Genomic DNA, 16,581 nt, shown 5'->3' with positions numbered 1-16,581 from the left:
ATATGCCAGTGCAGACTAATTGGCCTGTATGGACACTGCCCTGCTGCTGTGCACTACAAGTTCCCTAGTGTGCATTAATGTAGTCCCATTTCAAACAGTACTACATTAACTCGCACCAGGGAAACTTTTTGTGCACACCAACAGGATCCACATAGGCCAGTTAGTGAACAAAATGCTAGTTCACACTAAAATGAACACCCCTCTGGTTAGAGCTAAAGCACCATGTAGACAAGCCCTCATGCACCGAAGGCCACTTTGGCCTACTCAAATTTAAATCGACATAGCTATGATGCTCGGAGTGTGAAAAGTCCACACCTTGAGCAGCCTAGCTATGCTGACCTAATGCTCTATATAGATGCAGCCACACTGATGGAAGAATGCTTCTGTTGACCTAGCAACCATTGCTCAGAGAGGCATTGTTCCTACAATGATGGAAAAACCCCTTCTGCTGCTATAAACTGTCTCCACTAGGGGGTTATGCTGGCATAGTTACAATGCCATAGCTATGCTGCTGTAGTCCCTGTACTATAGGCATGACCAAAATGCGTGCTGCAAGAGTGAATTCCAGCGCAAGTGGCCCCTCCACACATCTTAAAAGAATTTAACGGCGTTTAACCCTGGCGACAGGGAATGGGAACATCCCACTTGGCCATAAATTCCATGACAGGCTGGAAGAAGGTGGCGGTTAAGTTGTGATACTTTTTCAGAACTCCATTAAACTTACATTTGATCCCATCTTCCTAAGCATGAGTAGAACTCTCACTTTCTGCTGGATGTACATCTCCTCCGGACTCTTCCCGGGGACGCCCTCACGGTTCATTCCCCTCCTCCCAGCTCCTGGGACTCCTGCAGATGTAACAAAACCAGAATGAAGTGAACTGATAGTTATGGTTTGATATGCATAACTGGAGAGTTCTATTTCCAAAACACCTATTTTTCACCATAGGTCAAAATACTTCATGAGTTGGTTTGACAACTAGGCTGGGATGGTTTGGTAATCTAACTTCTGACAGGCAGGAAGAGGCCCAAGTCACTCCATTGTAAAAAGCAAACCAGACAGTGGATTTGGAAAATAAACCCATCACAAATCTGGCAGCAGGAGCTGGCTGAGCAGAGTTTGCACCCCCATAACACTTGCACCACTGACTGTGGTTGGGAAGGGCACAGAGTAGCTAGGTATCCCCTCACACCAAGTATGTGGGATTAAATTATACGGGCAGAGAGACCATGATAGAAAAAAGCTCATCTACTGACCTCATGACTGAGGGCAAGGAAGCGTTTTATGGAAATAGCAGTTGGAGATTTACATCCAGTGTGTGTGCCCACAGTAGCCCTCCATTTTGTTGCAGGAGTAGGTGGAAATTGCTTAAATTCCATAATCTGGCATTTTTACCAACCCACAGAGTAAATGTTTTCAATTATAATCCACAACTACTATGAATACACACACTGCATGTCAGTTCATTCAGAGTCAAGGTTGAGTAAATTTTTAACTACAAGTTGTTCTGAAAATTAAGATGCTTCACACAATATTCACTCACAAAATAGACTAGGAAACTAACAGCTACTGTGCACCGGCTCCAGACCTGTGCACCACAGAAACTTAATCCCCTCCAAAGAATTCCTTCATGGAAATGTAAGCCTGGTATTGCTCCACACTGCATATCTAGCAGACGTCCCCAGTCCTACCTCCTGCAGTTAGTTTTCACGCTCCAAATTCGGCCCTGTGCTGAGTTGTCAGCCTTATGATTCCTGGCAGGTTTCAGTAATCCAGGGAACACATCAGACTCATCAAGGCACTACTGCTAAAGACTTTGGAGTACCAGGTTTAGACAAGCTTTTTTATTTATTTATTTTAAGCAAGTCAGAATTCTCCTATTCTCCTTGATTATAACTTTTAAAGAGGAAAAGTAATTAGGACGTGGAAAGAGTTCAGGTTACATATTGGCATTCCTGGATGACTCAGTAATTATTCAAACTTAAGCAGTAGCTGTAACAGAGAAACCTCACCACCCACTTTATTTCAGTACTGCCAAGGTGCTAGTAAAATACAGGCCTGATATTTAGCTAAAATTTCACCAATACTACTTGAAAAAGTTCCCAGTGGGAGGTTCTGCATTGTGCTAATTTTGATGTAGATGTCTATGTTTGAAAACCAGCAACTGGTAAATATGCAATCTTGACTTCATTAATAATGGAGTCAACAGATGCTTTCAGAGAGGGCAGAAAAACAAACACAATCCAATAACATAAAAAAATTATAACTTCTTCTCTTAAAAAGGTAGAATAGTTTTTCCATTAAAAATGTGAGTAACTTTATAGTGAAATGCCACACATTCCACTGTTCTGAACTGTGAAAAGAAAGTGAGCAATGGAGACTAAATAAGCATGTGATGAGACAGGCAACAATCTAATTAAAGCATTTATAATAATTAACTGATCCATATGACACTGTGAAAAAAGTGTGCAAGTAGTTCTGAATCACTTTCCACTGCATAACTGTGCAAAGAGGTGATTTTAACACTAGTGAAAGGCGCTGGATTGGCAGCCAAAGAGATTCAATCCTATTTATCCTGTGAAAAAGCAGACAGCAGCAGCACAACTTTCTCCCACTTTATCCCACCTAGATGCCTAATCTGGATGGACAGTTATCTGCAGTGTGCATCAAAGCACTGCACAGGTAAGATTTGTACTACAATACCCATAATGGGCTTCACACAGTCTTGTGCTCTTCATACTTCTAGAACTCAAAGAGCCTCACCTTGAAATTTTTTTGCCCCATTCCTTTCGCCTTCATTTTGTATTTATGGTTGGAAAGCTCTATTAAAAGGAAGGGTTTTGCAGAGAGTTGAAGTTGTAGAATAGCATGAGCGTTGCACTGCTGTGTGGGCGAGCCAGCTGACACTCATTTTTGCTGTCCCAGCTTCTCCAAACTACACAGGTCAGTCATACTATAAGGCCACAGGAGTCAAGAGCAGTGCAGCTGAGCAATGGCACAAATTAAGAATCAACATACCTGCTGCCTAACTAATAAATTCAAGCCATTCGGATTCAGTTACAAGTAATTAATAAATAAATAAATGACAGAACTGCAATAATTTGCAGACTGGAAAGCCCACCTGCTATAATCATAGGGGAGATCACAATACTTGATCCTACAAACTAACATGATTTTGAAACAAGTCTGATCTTCACATCATTGATCTTAAAAAGTACGGATGTCGGATATCTTTGGAAATTTATGGATGACATCTTAACTGGCTTCGCTGAGATCAGAACCAAATGCCATCTTAACTGCTGTACCCTTATATTAATTCACTTTTTAAAAAACATTCTGGAAACATGTCACACACCCACATTTCTTTTCTTTTCTCCCGGTTACTGATTTTGGACCCTTTTTGTAAAAGGCTTCACTCTGCACTTTGACATTTGAACCACACAGATTCTCAGCAGGTTAGATTTCAGAATACTGTGCTTGGCTTTATGGATGCCATGTTATTTTAAAGGGCTATCAAACACACCCATCTACCAGTGCAGCAAGTACAGGAACAAGCATCAATAGATTGACTGGTTCAGAATCCAGAGACAAGGCCCTAATGTGGGTCAGTAGTTTGAGAAGAGAAAAACAAGCAAGACCTTCAAAGGATCAACATGGGGCCAATTTCATTCACTTCATATACCAATAACCTGGAAAAAGACGACAGAGCAAGCTTGTAGCATGTCACTACAGAAAGAGGCTTCATCTACCCAGGGTATCAAGTTTCCCTTCATAATCTGAACCCATGAATGGGTAAATCAGATGTTTCAGTGGGGGAGAAAGCAAGAAATCCTCCAAAAATTAAAGGAGTTTAATCTCCCCACAAAAGCCAAAAAATGCCAACAAATGCTAACACTCAAGCATATTAAATTTGTAGAAAATAATATAAATTATCTACCAGTAGGTGGCACCATAGACAAACATCAGGGAGATGCCACTTCTGCCCCACTCTCCCACCTAGAGAAATCCCCCACACTTCAGTTTATCTTTAACCATGGAAGGGTGACAACTCCTCTTCACTTTACCCCAACCTGAGAGAGGACAAAGGAAACAAAGCAGGGAGAAAAAATAGAATAGGATGAAAAGGAAGGAGATGATTGAAGAGAAACAGGAAGAAGATTGAGGGAAATGAGGAGAAAAACATACTAAGATCGAGGACAAAAACCAAAAGAATTGTTAGGAATACACCATTTCAAACGTCTAAATTTAGAATTCAAACAAACATTCTATATGTTTGAAGCAGAGAAATTGAGATGGTTTGATACTAAGGACTAAAAAGAAGCGTAGTAAAAACACTTCCAACCCAATGCCATAAATGGAGTTTTCCTGTTCACAAGTGGTTGTGCTGGAGTAATTATAAACAATCACACCCCAAGTTTTAAGACTCCCAAAATTCAGAACTGAATCAAAGGTAAACAATCTAACAGTGTTATCTCTAGATTTGTTCTGCACTTGAGAGACCATTTACACAGTAGAGCATGTCACTTAACTTGCCTCAAATGGTAAAAAATATATATATAGAATGTAAAAAGCATCAAAAGTGATAAAAGGGAAAAACTAAACAGAGCCTGGTTTAGCAACAAATAAGCATGGGGGAGAATGGTGCCAGAACACAACATCCATTTTATCTAAGCCAAGAGAGGAATTGTTTGAGGTGAACCACAAGGGCATGTTGAAGAGTCATGGGATGAAACTGAGCAAAGGAAAATTTAAGCTGAGTATCAAAAACGATTCCTTAACAGTGATATCTATTAGGCCATGACAACACTGAGAAAAAAGATGCATTTTTACAAGACAGCTAATGTTGTAAAAGTCTAGTGTAGGCAGGACACTAGGATTTTACCTTGATGTAGTTGGCTAAGACACCTAAATTAGAATTTTACAAAATGTTAGCTCTCATGTTATTCATTGGTCTTCAATGGACTGATTTTCTGTGGAGAGGCAAGTTTGGGACTCCATAACTGAACTTCTACTAAAGAAATTTCAGCAATTCGGTTAGTCTAATATTTTAGATATTAGCCCTCTTAGGTTTTTTTTTTTTTTTTATGTTCATAAAGTAATTGTGTGGTTGTTCTTTTAAATAAAAAAACTACTTCTCTAGTAGTACAACTGACTTTATATTTAACAATAGGGAGCAATTCTGACTCTGCCTAACAACCCTGCCTGGATGAATCTTAACTACAGCCATACCTAACGCTTTCCATCATAAGACCCTTTTTTCAGTTGCTTATAGGTCTGTCAAATTTTAGACATTCATGCCAAAGTTTTCCATGCCAGCTATTTGCCTAAGTCTGATTCATTTTTTTTTTTAAAGTATCAGCTAAAATTGTTGAGCTATTTCCAAGAATGAGGTTAGAGGAAAATATGTTGTTTTGCCTATTAAAATTCTTACAACTGTTTCATCAAGAAGTTGTAGTGCCTCCAAGCACTGGAGCAGTGACTTGAAATTTGGCAGGGGATTGCCCATAGCGTTAGGGGTATGTGTCTTTTGTTGTCCCCATGAAATCTGGCCAAATTTGGACCAAGTTATAAGCTCCTAAAAATCACAGCGTGCACATGCTCAGAGCGGCTTGTTAAGAGTTGGGCAGATAAGTTTTCTTAAGATTTTTGTCTTCACTGAGCATGCTCCATCCCCACACAGCTCTTATGCATCAACCAAATTGTGCAAGCACTACTCCACCCCCTCTACCCAGAGTAATAAAGTATTCTCCATTCTAGGGCTGCAGGGGCTGAGCAGATTTTTTCCTGGATCTGTTCCCTCCTGGCTGCTAGGGCCTGCTTTGGTGCTGGGCACTGGAACTAAGACCAGGAAGACAGTCACTGTGCTCTTTTCCCTGTCCACCCTCCCCAGCTGCTGCCCATGCAGTGTGGTGAAGGAAGAAGCTGCCTGACTTGAACGCAGGAAAATTAGAAGCAAAAGGGGAAACAGAGCAAGAGCTGGAAAGGTAGGGGGTACGCACATACACAGGAGCAGAGAGTTTATAACAACTAGATTTCAGAGTAGCAGCCGTGTTAGTCTGTAGTCGCAAAAAGAAAAGGAGTACTTGTGGCACCTTAGAGACTACTTCATCAGATGAAGTGAGCTGTAGCTCACGAAAGCTTATGCTCAAATAAATTGGTTAGTCTCTAAGGTGCCACAAGTACGCCTTTTCTTTTTATAACAACTAGAGCACACTCCCCTTAAGAACCCAGAATCAAACCCATGTTTCCCAAGTCAGGATTCCTTTGCTTTCTAATAAATAAGTTGTGAATCCAACTGGCCAGCTGTGTCTCATCTTATTCTAGTGGCTGGTCTAAAGTGAATAACAGCTTTTTACTACCACCAGTTATTCTGTTAGCTCAAGTGGCAGACAGGCAGAGGGCTGTGCTGTGGATATAAAGATCCCAAACTTACTCATGAACCATGTGGGAGTCAATAGGGTTCAACATGATGGAATTCTGCCCCCCACCCAGGTTCCCTTTTTAAAGATGTAAGCATATTACATACAACACAAATACAACTTACCTGCTTCTGAAAAAAACAAACCACACAGGATTAGATAACCCAAGCGCTCAGTCCTGATTAATGATCACAACTGGGAAAAAGTGAGACGAAAGTACCCTGTGAAGATAAAATATTAAAGAGAAATATATAAACAGAAAAACAGAAAGACAATTAAAATTTTTTTCAGAGTCTTATACCACTGCATCTAGCCAACATTTGTAAAACTGAAGACAAGCTACGTGAAGCAGAAATCTGTATAATACTGCTTATATACTTATTTCAGTAAGCGATTAAGGATAAAAATGAATCACTAAGTACATTCCTGGTGATCAGGATACACTCAAGTCTTGCTTTCTTGGGGAGCTGGGGGAGGTTTCAACGCAAGACCCGTCTCTTTGAACAAGCCAGTAACAGTGCAGCAGAATAACCAGGTGTAACCTCCTCTGGGTAAAAACAAGCATGATTCATCACTTAAAAATTCAAGGTGGGGTAGAAGATATAGTGCTTATGGCCAAAATTTATGTTTTCAATTATGCATATGGCATTTGAATGATTAATTAAAAACACTTGCTTCTTTTGCAGCATAATTAATGTTTCAAAAAGAAACTTTAAACATTGGCTAGTCACATACGGATTACATTATTTGACTGATCAAGATGTGGGTATTTCTAAACCTATTTTATAATTACCATTAGGAACTAGACATTGAGTAGGTTCCCTAAGCGACAGTTGCTGGTCACCAGAGTTCAAACACATCAGGGCTAGCTCAAGTGAGATTACTGGTCATCGAACCTTTCACATAATATGGCAAAACAGTGTGAATAGCTTCTGTTCAGGACAGCTCCACAACTTGAAGCATGTCAATCATCATTACCATACAAAGGGCCAGGTTTTAATTAAAACCCTCTGATTAGAAGAGCCAGTTTGTACACATCTGCACTACCCACCTAAATGAAACCTCCAGCATGGAGACCAGGGTTCTTGGTTAAGTGTAGAGATACACACTTGTTATTTTCAATCAGGAGGTGAAGGCAAAATTGGAGTAGCTCAGAGTTTCTCCCAGTCAGTGCCCTGCACCATTCCATGCTGGGAGAGGGTCACGCCTGGAATGCCTGAGATCTCCTCAACAATTACACCAACTTTGTCCAAGAGAGACCAGGGCTGCAATAACTGCAAGCTTCACCCATAGCATTCTACAATGGCCCCTCCTAGGAAGAGCTGAGAGTGGAGGAGCTATACCAACTGCTTTAAAAGACATTCATTGCACCTCTCCAGAAGAGAGAAAATGTCTGTTATGAAAGGACTATTTAAGCCTTACCTTCCTCCTTCACTAATTAGTTCCCACTTTTCTAACCCCCTAAAATGCAATACAGCCCAATGACCGATCACCTACAGCACTGACAACAGAACCATTTACAGTAATTAATTGCTCTTTTCATTTTTATAGACTTCAAAGGCATCCCACCCTCCATCATTACTTACACATGGAACTGTGGGAACTCCTTCCTTCAAAAAAAGATGAAAGCACAGGAACTAACCACTTCTGAAGTGCACTAATTTCTATTAACAGCCAACAATAGCACTCTCACACTTACCATTAAAATGCCAGACCCTTCCAAAAAGCTATAAGTAATGGCAATCTGTCTATGCATATAAGCTCCATTTATCAAATAATCAATTATCAAGTAACTCAGAGAAAAGACATAACATTTTCCTGGCCAGGAAAATGTTGTATCTCACAAACTACAAATCCCACCTGAACTCAACTGCAGATTTAAATTTGGTCTGGATAAAAATTACAGCACAGCTAGTCAGAAGAGTTTAACCATGGAGACCAGCTTTCAGAACAAGTGTACTCAGAAGCAGCAGCACTGTGCAAGTGATGCAATCCTGGTTAGTTTCACTTTTCCACTCCCCACAGGGGTTCTCAAACTTTATTGCACCCTGAACCCCTTCCAGCAACAAAAATTAATACATGATCCCAGGAGAGGGGACAAAAGGCTGAGCCTGCTGACCCCACCACCCTGGGCGGGGGAGCAGAGGAGCCAAAGCCAAAACCCAAGCTGCACCGGGGGGGGGGGGGGGGGGGGGGAAGAGTGGGGTCCAAAGTTTAAACCCAAAGGCTTCAGCCCCAAGCAGGGGGCCTGTAGCCTCCATGCAGGATTGAAGCTGAAGCCTGAGCCCTGAAGCCCTTGAGCTTCAGCCCCAGACGGTGGGGCTCAGGCTTCGGCTTTGGCCTGAGGCAGTGGGATTCAGGCTTCGGTCCCTAGTAAGTCTAGTGCCAGCCCTGGTGACCCCATTAAAATGGGGTCCTGACCCACAGACTGAGAACCGCTGAGCTAGAGAGGCTGGGGTAAGTACTCTGTAAATAATCACCACTTCTGCTACAAAGGGCACAGGGTAACTGGAATAAATAAACTGGGATTTCACTGTCCTTTAAGAGGTGGGGTGGAAACACTAAGTCCCAAGATGTCCACTGACTAGTCCAAGATCACATAGCAACTCATGGTAGAGCCACAAATAGAACCAAGATACCTTAAGTCCCTGCTCTAACCACTGGACAATGCTGCCTCTCACATATTTTTTAAACTAAGAATCCCGAATGTTCATCTTTAATGGACTCTAAGAAATATGATCTAAAAATATTCTGCAACAGGATATTTTGGGGGTGGGAAGGAAAATGACAACTGAGGTCCAAAATATGAGAGAACACGCTTAGCAAAACAGCTGAGGAACAGCTGAGCTACCATCAGGGCACGTAGCTTTGCTCACCATCTTAAATGTCCCAGTAGATCCATCTGCTCCACAATGATCCATCCCGGGGCATTCTTGAGGTTGGGTAATTATCTTGTTCAATTAAGAATACTAGCTCAGAACTATTCTATTTTACGTTTTTTGTGGGAGTTGTGGGTCAGCAGACGTGCAGACTGGGAAAGGTCAGAAGGCTGTGCATTCTGCTCGAAGTCCATTCTAATTACTTGACCCTATGAGTAGGTCTATAATCACATGACAACTGCTTCAGTTAACAGATTACATACTGTGGGAGTTCATCTAGGTTCATCCCCCTCCACAGAAGCATCTCTGTGATTTCACAGGTACTGAAAACAGCTGTTCAGAGCTTCTCTTGCCAGTCAACATCACTTTTAAGGCAAGCTTCTAATTTCTCTTTGGCTGAAAGAGATCTATCCAAAGCCTCATTCTTACTTTATGCTACTGCAGGTGTGGATAAGAGTAACCAAATGCATTGAATTTCACTGCCGATAGAATGTGGAAGAGCATACAGCCATTTTTCTGGTTTACACTCAAAATTCCAGTACCCCCAAGCTTACTCATATGTTTCCAAAAAGACTTAACAGTTAAGGTTATGCTGGGCCTTTTATTCTACACTTCATGTCTGACAGATTCCACAATGCAGAGTTCAGGTTGGTTAGCAGGACCAGATGACAGAATGGAAACTCTTCCCATGCCAACATTTTCTAGGCATCTGGAATTCATCCCATCCCTTTATTGTCCTCTCCAGAGGACAGTTCTCTATCAAATAATGCCACTTTCATAAAGTGCTTTACACCCATAAATCTCAAGTGTTTTTCACACAGGTGAGCAATTTGTTTTACAGTTAGTAAAACAAAAGTAAAGCAAAATGATGCACCTGAGGTCACAGCACAAGTCCACAGCAGAACTGGAAATAGTACCAATTGTCTCCCTCACACCCTATTAGCTGGATCATAACACTTCCCAGTAAATAAAGCTAGGTCAAATAAAGTTTTCAGCTGAACAACAAAATCACACTGGTTGAAAGGAGAAACACATTTTAAATCAGAAAAACATTAGCAATATCACTGAATTGTGACAGGTTTCAGAGTAACAGCCGTGTTTGTCTGTATTTGCAAAAATAAAAGGAGTACTTGTGGCACCTTAGAGACTAACCAATTTATTTGAGCATAAGCTTTCGTGCGCTACAGCTCACTTCATCGGTTGCATACTGTGGAAAGTGTAGAAGATTTTTTTTTATACACATAAAGCATGAAAAAATACCTCCTCCCACCCCACTCTCCTGCTGGTAATAGCTTATCTAAAGTGATCACTCTCCTTACAATGTTTATGATAATCAAGGTGGGCCATTTCCAGCACAAATCCAGGGTTTAACAAGAACATCTTGGGGGGGTGGGAGAATTAGGAAAAAAACAAGGGGAAATAGGTTACCTTGCATAATGACTTAGCATAATGTCATTATGCAAGGTACTGCATTTAGCCGTATGGAGTGGAAATCTATCAACTGCATGAAAAAACTTGTACAGATACTGACAGACATCATCTTCCTTTCCAAATGCAAACAGATGGACATCGTACCAAAAGGACTGAAGGTAAAAAATCCATTACAATCTACATACCACACAGACTATGCTGACAGCTTGTGCCACACGCTCTCAAAGAAACTGCGGAATCACCTGATCAACATCCTCTACAGCAAACAGGGAAAGATTAAGAATGAGCTCTCAAAAATGGATACTCTCATAAAAAACCAATGTTCCACACAAACTTCCTCGTGGCTGGACTTTACTAAAACTAGACAAGCCATTTACAACACACACTTTGCTTCTCTACAAAAGAAAAAGGACACTAAACTTTCTAAACTACTACATGCCACAAGGGGCCACAGCAATGGTTCCCTCAACCCACCCAGCAATATTGTTAACCTATCAACTATACTCTCAGCCCAGCAGAAGCAGCTGTCCTATCTCGGGGCCTCTCCTTCTGCCCCTCCACCCCCACGAACATGATACAGTTCTGTGGTGACCTAGAATCCTATTTTCGACGTCTGCGACTCAAGGAATATTTCCAACATACCTCTGAACAACATACTAATCCACAGAGACCTCCCTACCAACACTACAAAAAGAAGGATTCTAGGTGGACTCCTCCTGAAGGTCAAAACAGCAGACTGGACTTCTACATAGAGTGCTTCCGCCAACATGGACGGGCTGAAATTGTGGAAAAGCAGCATCACTTGCCCCATAACCTCAGCCGTGCGGAACACAATGCCATCCACAGCCTCAGAAACAACTCTGACATCATAATCAAAAAGGCTGACAAAGGAGGTGCTGTTGTCATCATGAATAGGTTGGAATATGAACAAGAGGCTGCTCGGCAGCTCTCCAACACCACTTTCTACAAGCCATTACCCTCTGATCCCACTGAGAGTTACCAAAAGAAACTACAGCATTTGCTCAAGAAACTCCCTGAAAAAGCACAAGATCAAATCCGCACAGACATACCCCTGGAACCCCGACCTGGGATACTCTATCTACTACCCAAGATCCATAAACCTGGAAATCCTGGGCGCCCCATCATCTCAGGCATTGGCATCCTGACAGCAGGATTGTCTGGCTATGTAGACTCCCTCCTCAGGCCCTATGCTACCAGCACTCCCAGCTACCTTCGAGACACCACTGACTTCCTGAGGAAACTACAATCCATCGGTGATCTTCCTGATAACACCATCCTGGCCACTATGGATGCAGAAGCCCTCTACACCAACATTCCACACAAAGATGGACTACAAGCTGTCAAGAACACTATCCCCGAAAATGTCACGGCTAACCTGGTGGCTGAACTTTGTGACTTTGTCCTTACCCATAACTATTTTACATTTGGGGACAATGTATACCTTCAGATCAGTGGCAGTGCTATGGGTACCCGCATGGCCCCACAGTATGCCAACATTTTTGTGGCTGACTTAGAACAACGCTTCCTCAGCTCTCGTCCCCTAACGCCCCTACTCTACTTGCGCTATATTGATAACATCTTCATCATCTGGACCCATGGAAAAGAAGCCCTTGAGGAATCCCACCATCAACCTCAGCCTGGTCCAGTCCACACAAGAGATCCACTTCCCGGACACTACAGTGCTAATAAACGATGGTCACATAAACACCACCCTATACCGGAAACCTACTGACCGCTATTCCTACCTACATGCCTCCAGCTTTCACCCTGACCACACCACACGATCCATCGTCTACAGCCAACCTCTGCGATACAACCGCATTTGCTCCAACCCCTCAGACAGAGACAAACACCTACAAGATCTCTATCAAGCATTCTTACAACTACAATACCCACCTGCGGAAGTGAAGAAACAGATTGATAGAGCCAGAAGAGTTCCCAGAAGTCACCTACTACAGGACAGGCCTAACAAAGAAAATAACAGAACGCCACTAGCCGTCACCTTCAGCCCCCAACTAAAACCCCTCCAACGCATTATTAAGGATCTACAACCTATCCTGAAGGATGACCCAACACTCTCACAAATCTTGGGAGAAAGGCCAGTCCTTGCCTACAGACAGCCCCCCAACCTGAAGCGAATACTCACCAGCAACCGCATACCACACAACAGAACCACTAACCCAGGAACCTATCCTTGCAACAAAGCCCGTTGCCAACTGTGCCCACATATCTATTCAGGGGACACCATCACAGGGCCTAATAACATCAGCCACGCTATCAGAGGCTCGTTCACCTGCACATCTACCAATGTGATATATGCCATCATGTGCCAGCAATGCCCCTCTGCCATGTACATTGGTCAAACTGGACAGTCTCTACGTAAAAGAATAAATGGACACAAATCAGATGTCAAGAATTATAACATTCATAAACCAGTCGGAGAACACTTCAATCTCTCTGGTCATGCGATTACAGACATGAAAGTTGCTATATTACAACAAAAAAAACTTCAAATCCAGACTCCAGCGAGAAACTGTTGAATTGGAATTCATTTGCAAATTGGATACAATTAACTTAGGCTTGAATAGAGACTGGGAGTGGCTAAGTCATTATGCAAGGTAACCTATTTCCCCTTTTTTTTTCCAACCCCCTTCTCCCCCCGACGTTCTTGTTAAACCCTGAATTTGTGCTGGAAATGGCCCACCTTGATTATCATACACACTGTAAGGAGAGTGGTCACTTTAGATAAGCTATTACCAGCAGGAGAGTGGGGTGGGAGGAAGTATTTTTTCATGCTTTATGTGTATAAAAAGATCTTCTACACTTTCCACAGTATGCATCCGATGAAGTGAGCTGTAGCTCACGAAAGCTTATGTTCAAATAAATTGGTTAGTCTCTAAGGTGCCACAAGTACTCCTTTTCTTTTTACTGAATTGTGACAACATAGAAAAAACTGCAAATTGAAATCAGGAGTCTGAGATATTATGCACCAGGCTGCAGCATCTTGGGAGTTTAGTAGCAGTGCTGATACTTTATCAGCATCAAAAAGAACACACACACACCAACAATAAGTTCACACCCCACTAATCACAATTAAACTTTGGTCACTGCACTTCTGGACCCGAATATTTATTGGTTTAAACACAGTAGCTTAGTTTGCTTTTCTTATTTTTGCCAGATATTTTCATACCACACATCAAAAACAGTACTCTGTAAAGTTAATATTTTAAGCAGGGTTTCTAACATCTCTTCGGAAGACATGCAGACAGATAAACATGGACTGTGTCGTATATTGTACCACAGGAGTCCTGATGTCTAATCAAACTTAACCGGGGACTAGGCAGCTCAAAGGATTGAATGGGATAAAGATAGATTTGGAAGGATTAATATCTAATTAGTGGGGGTAATTGCCCATATCCCCCTTCACCCCAAAAGCAAAGAAAAAAAAAGAAAAAACATTCTAAACTATTTTGGGGGTGGAAAGGTTAATAAGGGGGGATTGTTTTCTGTACACAAAATGTGATGAAAATCAAATCTATACTTCTGAATCAGTTATTGTTCTTGACTACTTTTTATTAAAATGATATCTTCAACACAAAATATTTCTCCCTGCTAGTGAAATAATAAATATAAAAATGTACAAGACAATTGAAAATTGTCTTTTTCAGTTAATTTCACAAAGATAAAAATCTAAACCTTCCAAGCCTAGATTGAGCCTTTGACATCTAGGTTAGAACTGAATCCAGAGTTACATGAAATCACAGCGAGGACCTGACATGTTCGCTGGCCTACGTGAAGTTAGATTGGAGTCTCAACCCAGTTCCTAGTGATCAAGTGTCCACATCCCAGAAATGACTGCCACTGAAATCCTCAGTAGCAGTCACAGCTGAGGTGCCAAGAACTGGATGGGCCATCAAGAATGAACTGCCTTGTCACACCTGGAGGTGTTCTCTCTAGGTCAGGGTGAGAGGCTCCCAAGGCAAATGGAAAAACTTTCATTTCCAATGCCCATGTTGTATCTACTCTGTGGCTAAACAAAGGTCTTCATTCTCCAATGCCATCAGCCAGTACCTCTTACAAGAAGGGAACTAAGTCCAATTATTTCAATAGCAATTTTAATCTGAAACAGTGAACACTTTCACAAAGCTGTGCATCTAATTTCTTCTGGACAGCATAAAGCTTGTTTGGCACTCGCAGGGAGTGACAGTTACTTCTCATTTATTTTTAATATGATGCACAAAACAGAATAATAAATGAGGAAGATCTGAAGGCTACATCTAAGGCCGCCTGCACAGTTTTGCCAAAGCCACAGTTTCAGGCTTGAAAATGTTCTCACCTTCTCCCAAATGGCAAATAAAGTTGGCCAGTGGACAAATGCATAACTGCCCTTCACTTCAGTACTACATTCCTCATTCTGCCTGAAGTACAGAGTGAATACATGAGGCAGAGTGAGGATCACAGGAATGCTTTCTGTCCTGCAAGGCCCAACATCTGCACTGGGCAGAGCAGAGGAGGCCTGCCATCCAAGTTCTGATCCCCACTGTCTCCATACCAAACCAATCTATGTGCATGTGCTGTCTCTGTCCCAAGAGAAAGAAAAAAGTACCTTCCTCAACCACCCAAAGAGGGGAAGAAAGTGACAGAGTAAAGCTACTGGACCCAGTCTAGCAGCCTGTAAATTTGAGGTGGGAGTGAGCAGGACCGAACTGAAGTCTTGACTATAGAGGGTGCACCTAAACAGTAAAAAGTTACTATCCTTATTAAGCAGTATCACTGAGATGCTAATGTAAACTGGAATTAGGCATTGTTAACTACCATGTAAAGAAACCCCCCTCTGCAATGGTAAAGATATCTTTACTATCTACACTAGGGATCCCATGGTTGCTATCACCAGCAGGTCTACAGTAGTGAAAATACAAGATTTTCAGAATTTGCTAGCGTAGAAACAGCTAATAAAAAAAGGAGACCCTATCCTGGAAGTACAGGGAAGAAATTAAACATTACAGTCGCCCGTTCACTTCCAAATGGAAGGGAGGCCAAAAAGGAGCCATGGAAAGCAGCAAATACTGGCTCCACAACATGCTCTCCCTCCTAGCAACACCACAGAACCTTTTCTGCTGGAGCTCCATGAGAGTTACGCCGTACTGGTTTTGGGGGCTAAAATAAGAGCAACAGGTGGAGGAGCAACTGTTCTCCATAGCATGCTCCTGCTTGGAAGGACAATATACTGCAGCAAGCAGCATTAACTCCCTTTTGTTGCTGGTGCTCCACAGAGTGGAGACGGAAGGCAGTCAATTGCAGAGTAACTCCTGAAGCCCCTGTGCTACTCAGAAGCAAGTCTTTGATCCTGAGTTGTTGGGGGAGAAGGGAAGAATCAGGCTGCCCAGACACAAACTTAGTTTATTAAAATATTTTTTTCATCTCTAAACCTACAAGAACAACCCCTCAGGTAAAATGAATCTTGCCACTGAGAGTGGTCTTGCCTCAAATTAAAGAGCAATTACAACAGTTACTGAAAGCTTTTCCTTCGTATCATGATTCCGTCAACTCTGCCCATTCTACCTCAAAATTCAGAGTGGGGTAGGGAAGTCATTCTCATCACAAACCCTGGAGGGTGCTTCTCTACTGGGTAATATCACACGCAGGGTTCAAGAGCATTCTGGTTCTGTCTTCAGTAACACTATAGATCTGTGTCACGAACAGGTATGTTAATAAGCAGCTAGTTTGTATCCAAGAAAAGAATCAAAACTACAACCCTCCAATTCATTTCTAGGTTCTGCATGAATGTGACACCCAACTAAAACCCACAAAATTTTAAGATTGAAAAGCATAT

General features: G+C 42.0%; 1 protein-coding gene across 3 annotated transcripts in view; it reads right to left on the bottom strand.

Moving 5' to 3' along the window:
• CTNNBIP1 (catenin beta interacting protein 1) overlaps positions 1-16,581 on the bottom strand; it is a 63,897-nt gene that overhangs the window by 30,220 nt on the left and 17,096 nt on the right. For all 3 annotated transcript variants that reach the window (XM_037881478.2, XM_037881479.2, XM_043531599.1), the window contains 2 exons: positions 6,543-6,638; positions 725-846 (listed from right to left, as the gene is read on the bottom strand). In XM_037881478.2, the coding sequence (XP_037737406.1) occupies positions 725-820 (96 nt within the window). In that variant the 5' untranslated portion in view covers positions 821-846; positions 6,543-6,638. The remainder of the gene's footprint in view (positions 1-724; positions 847-6,542; positions 6,639-16,581) is intronic.

Source organism: Chelonia mydas, chromosome 18 (genome assembly GCF_015237465.2).
Source record: "Chelonia mydas isolate rCheMyd1 chromosome 18, rCheMyd1.pri.v2, whole genome shotgun sequence".
Classification (NCBI taxonomy): Eukaryota; Metazoa; Chordata; order Testudines; family Cheloniidae; genus Chelonia; species Chelonia mydas.
Note: the sequence above shows the minus strand (reverse complement) of the source record. Positions and strands in the feature narration are given on the sequence as shown.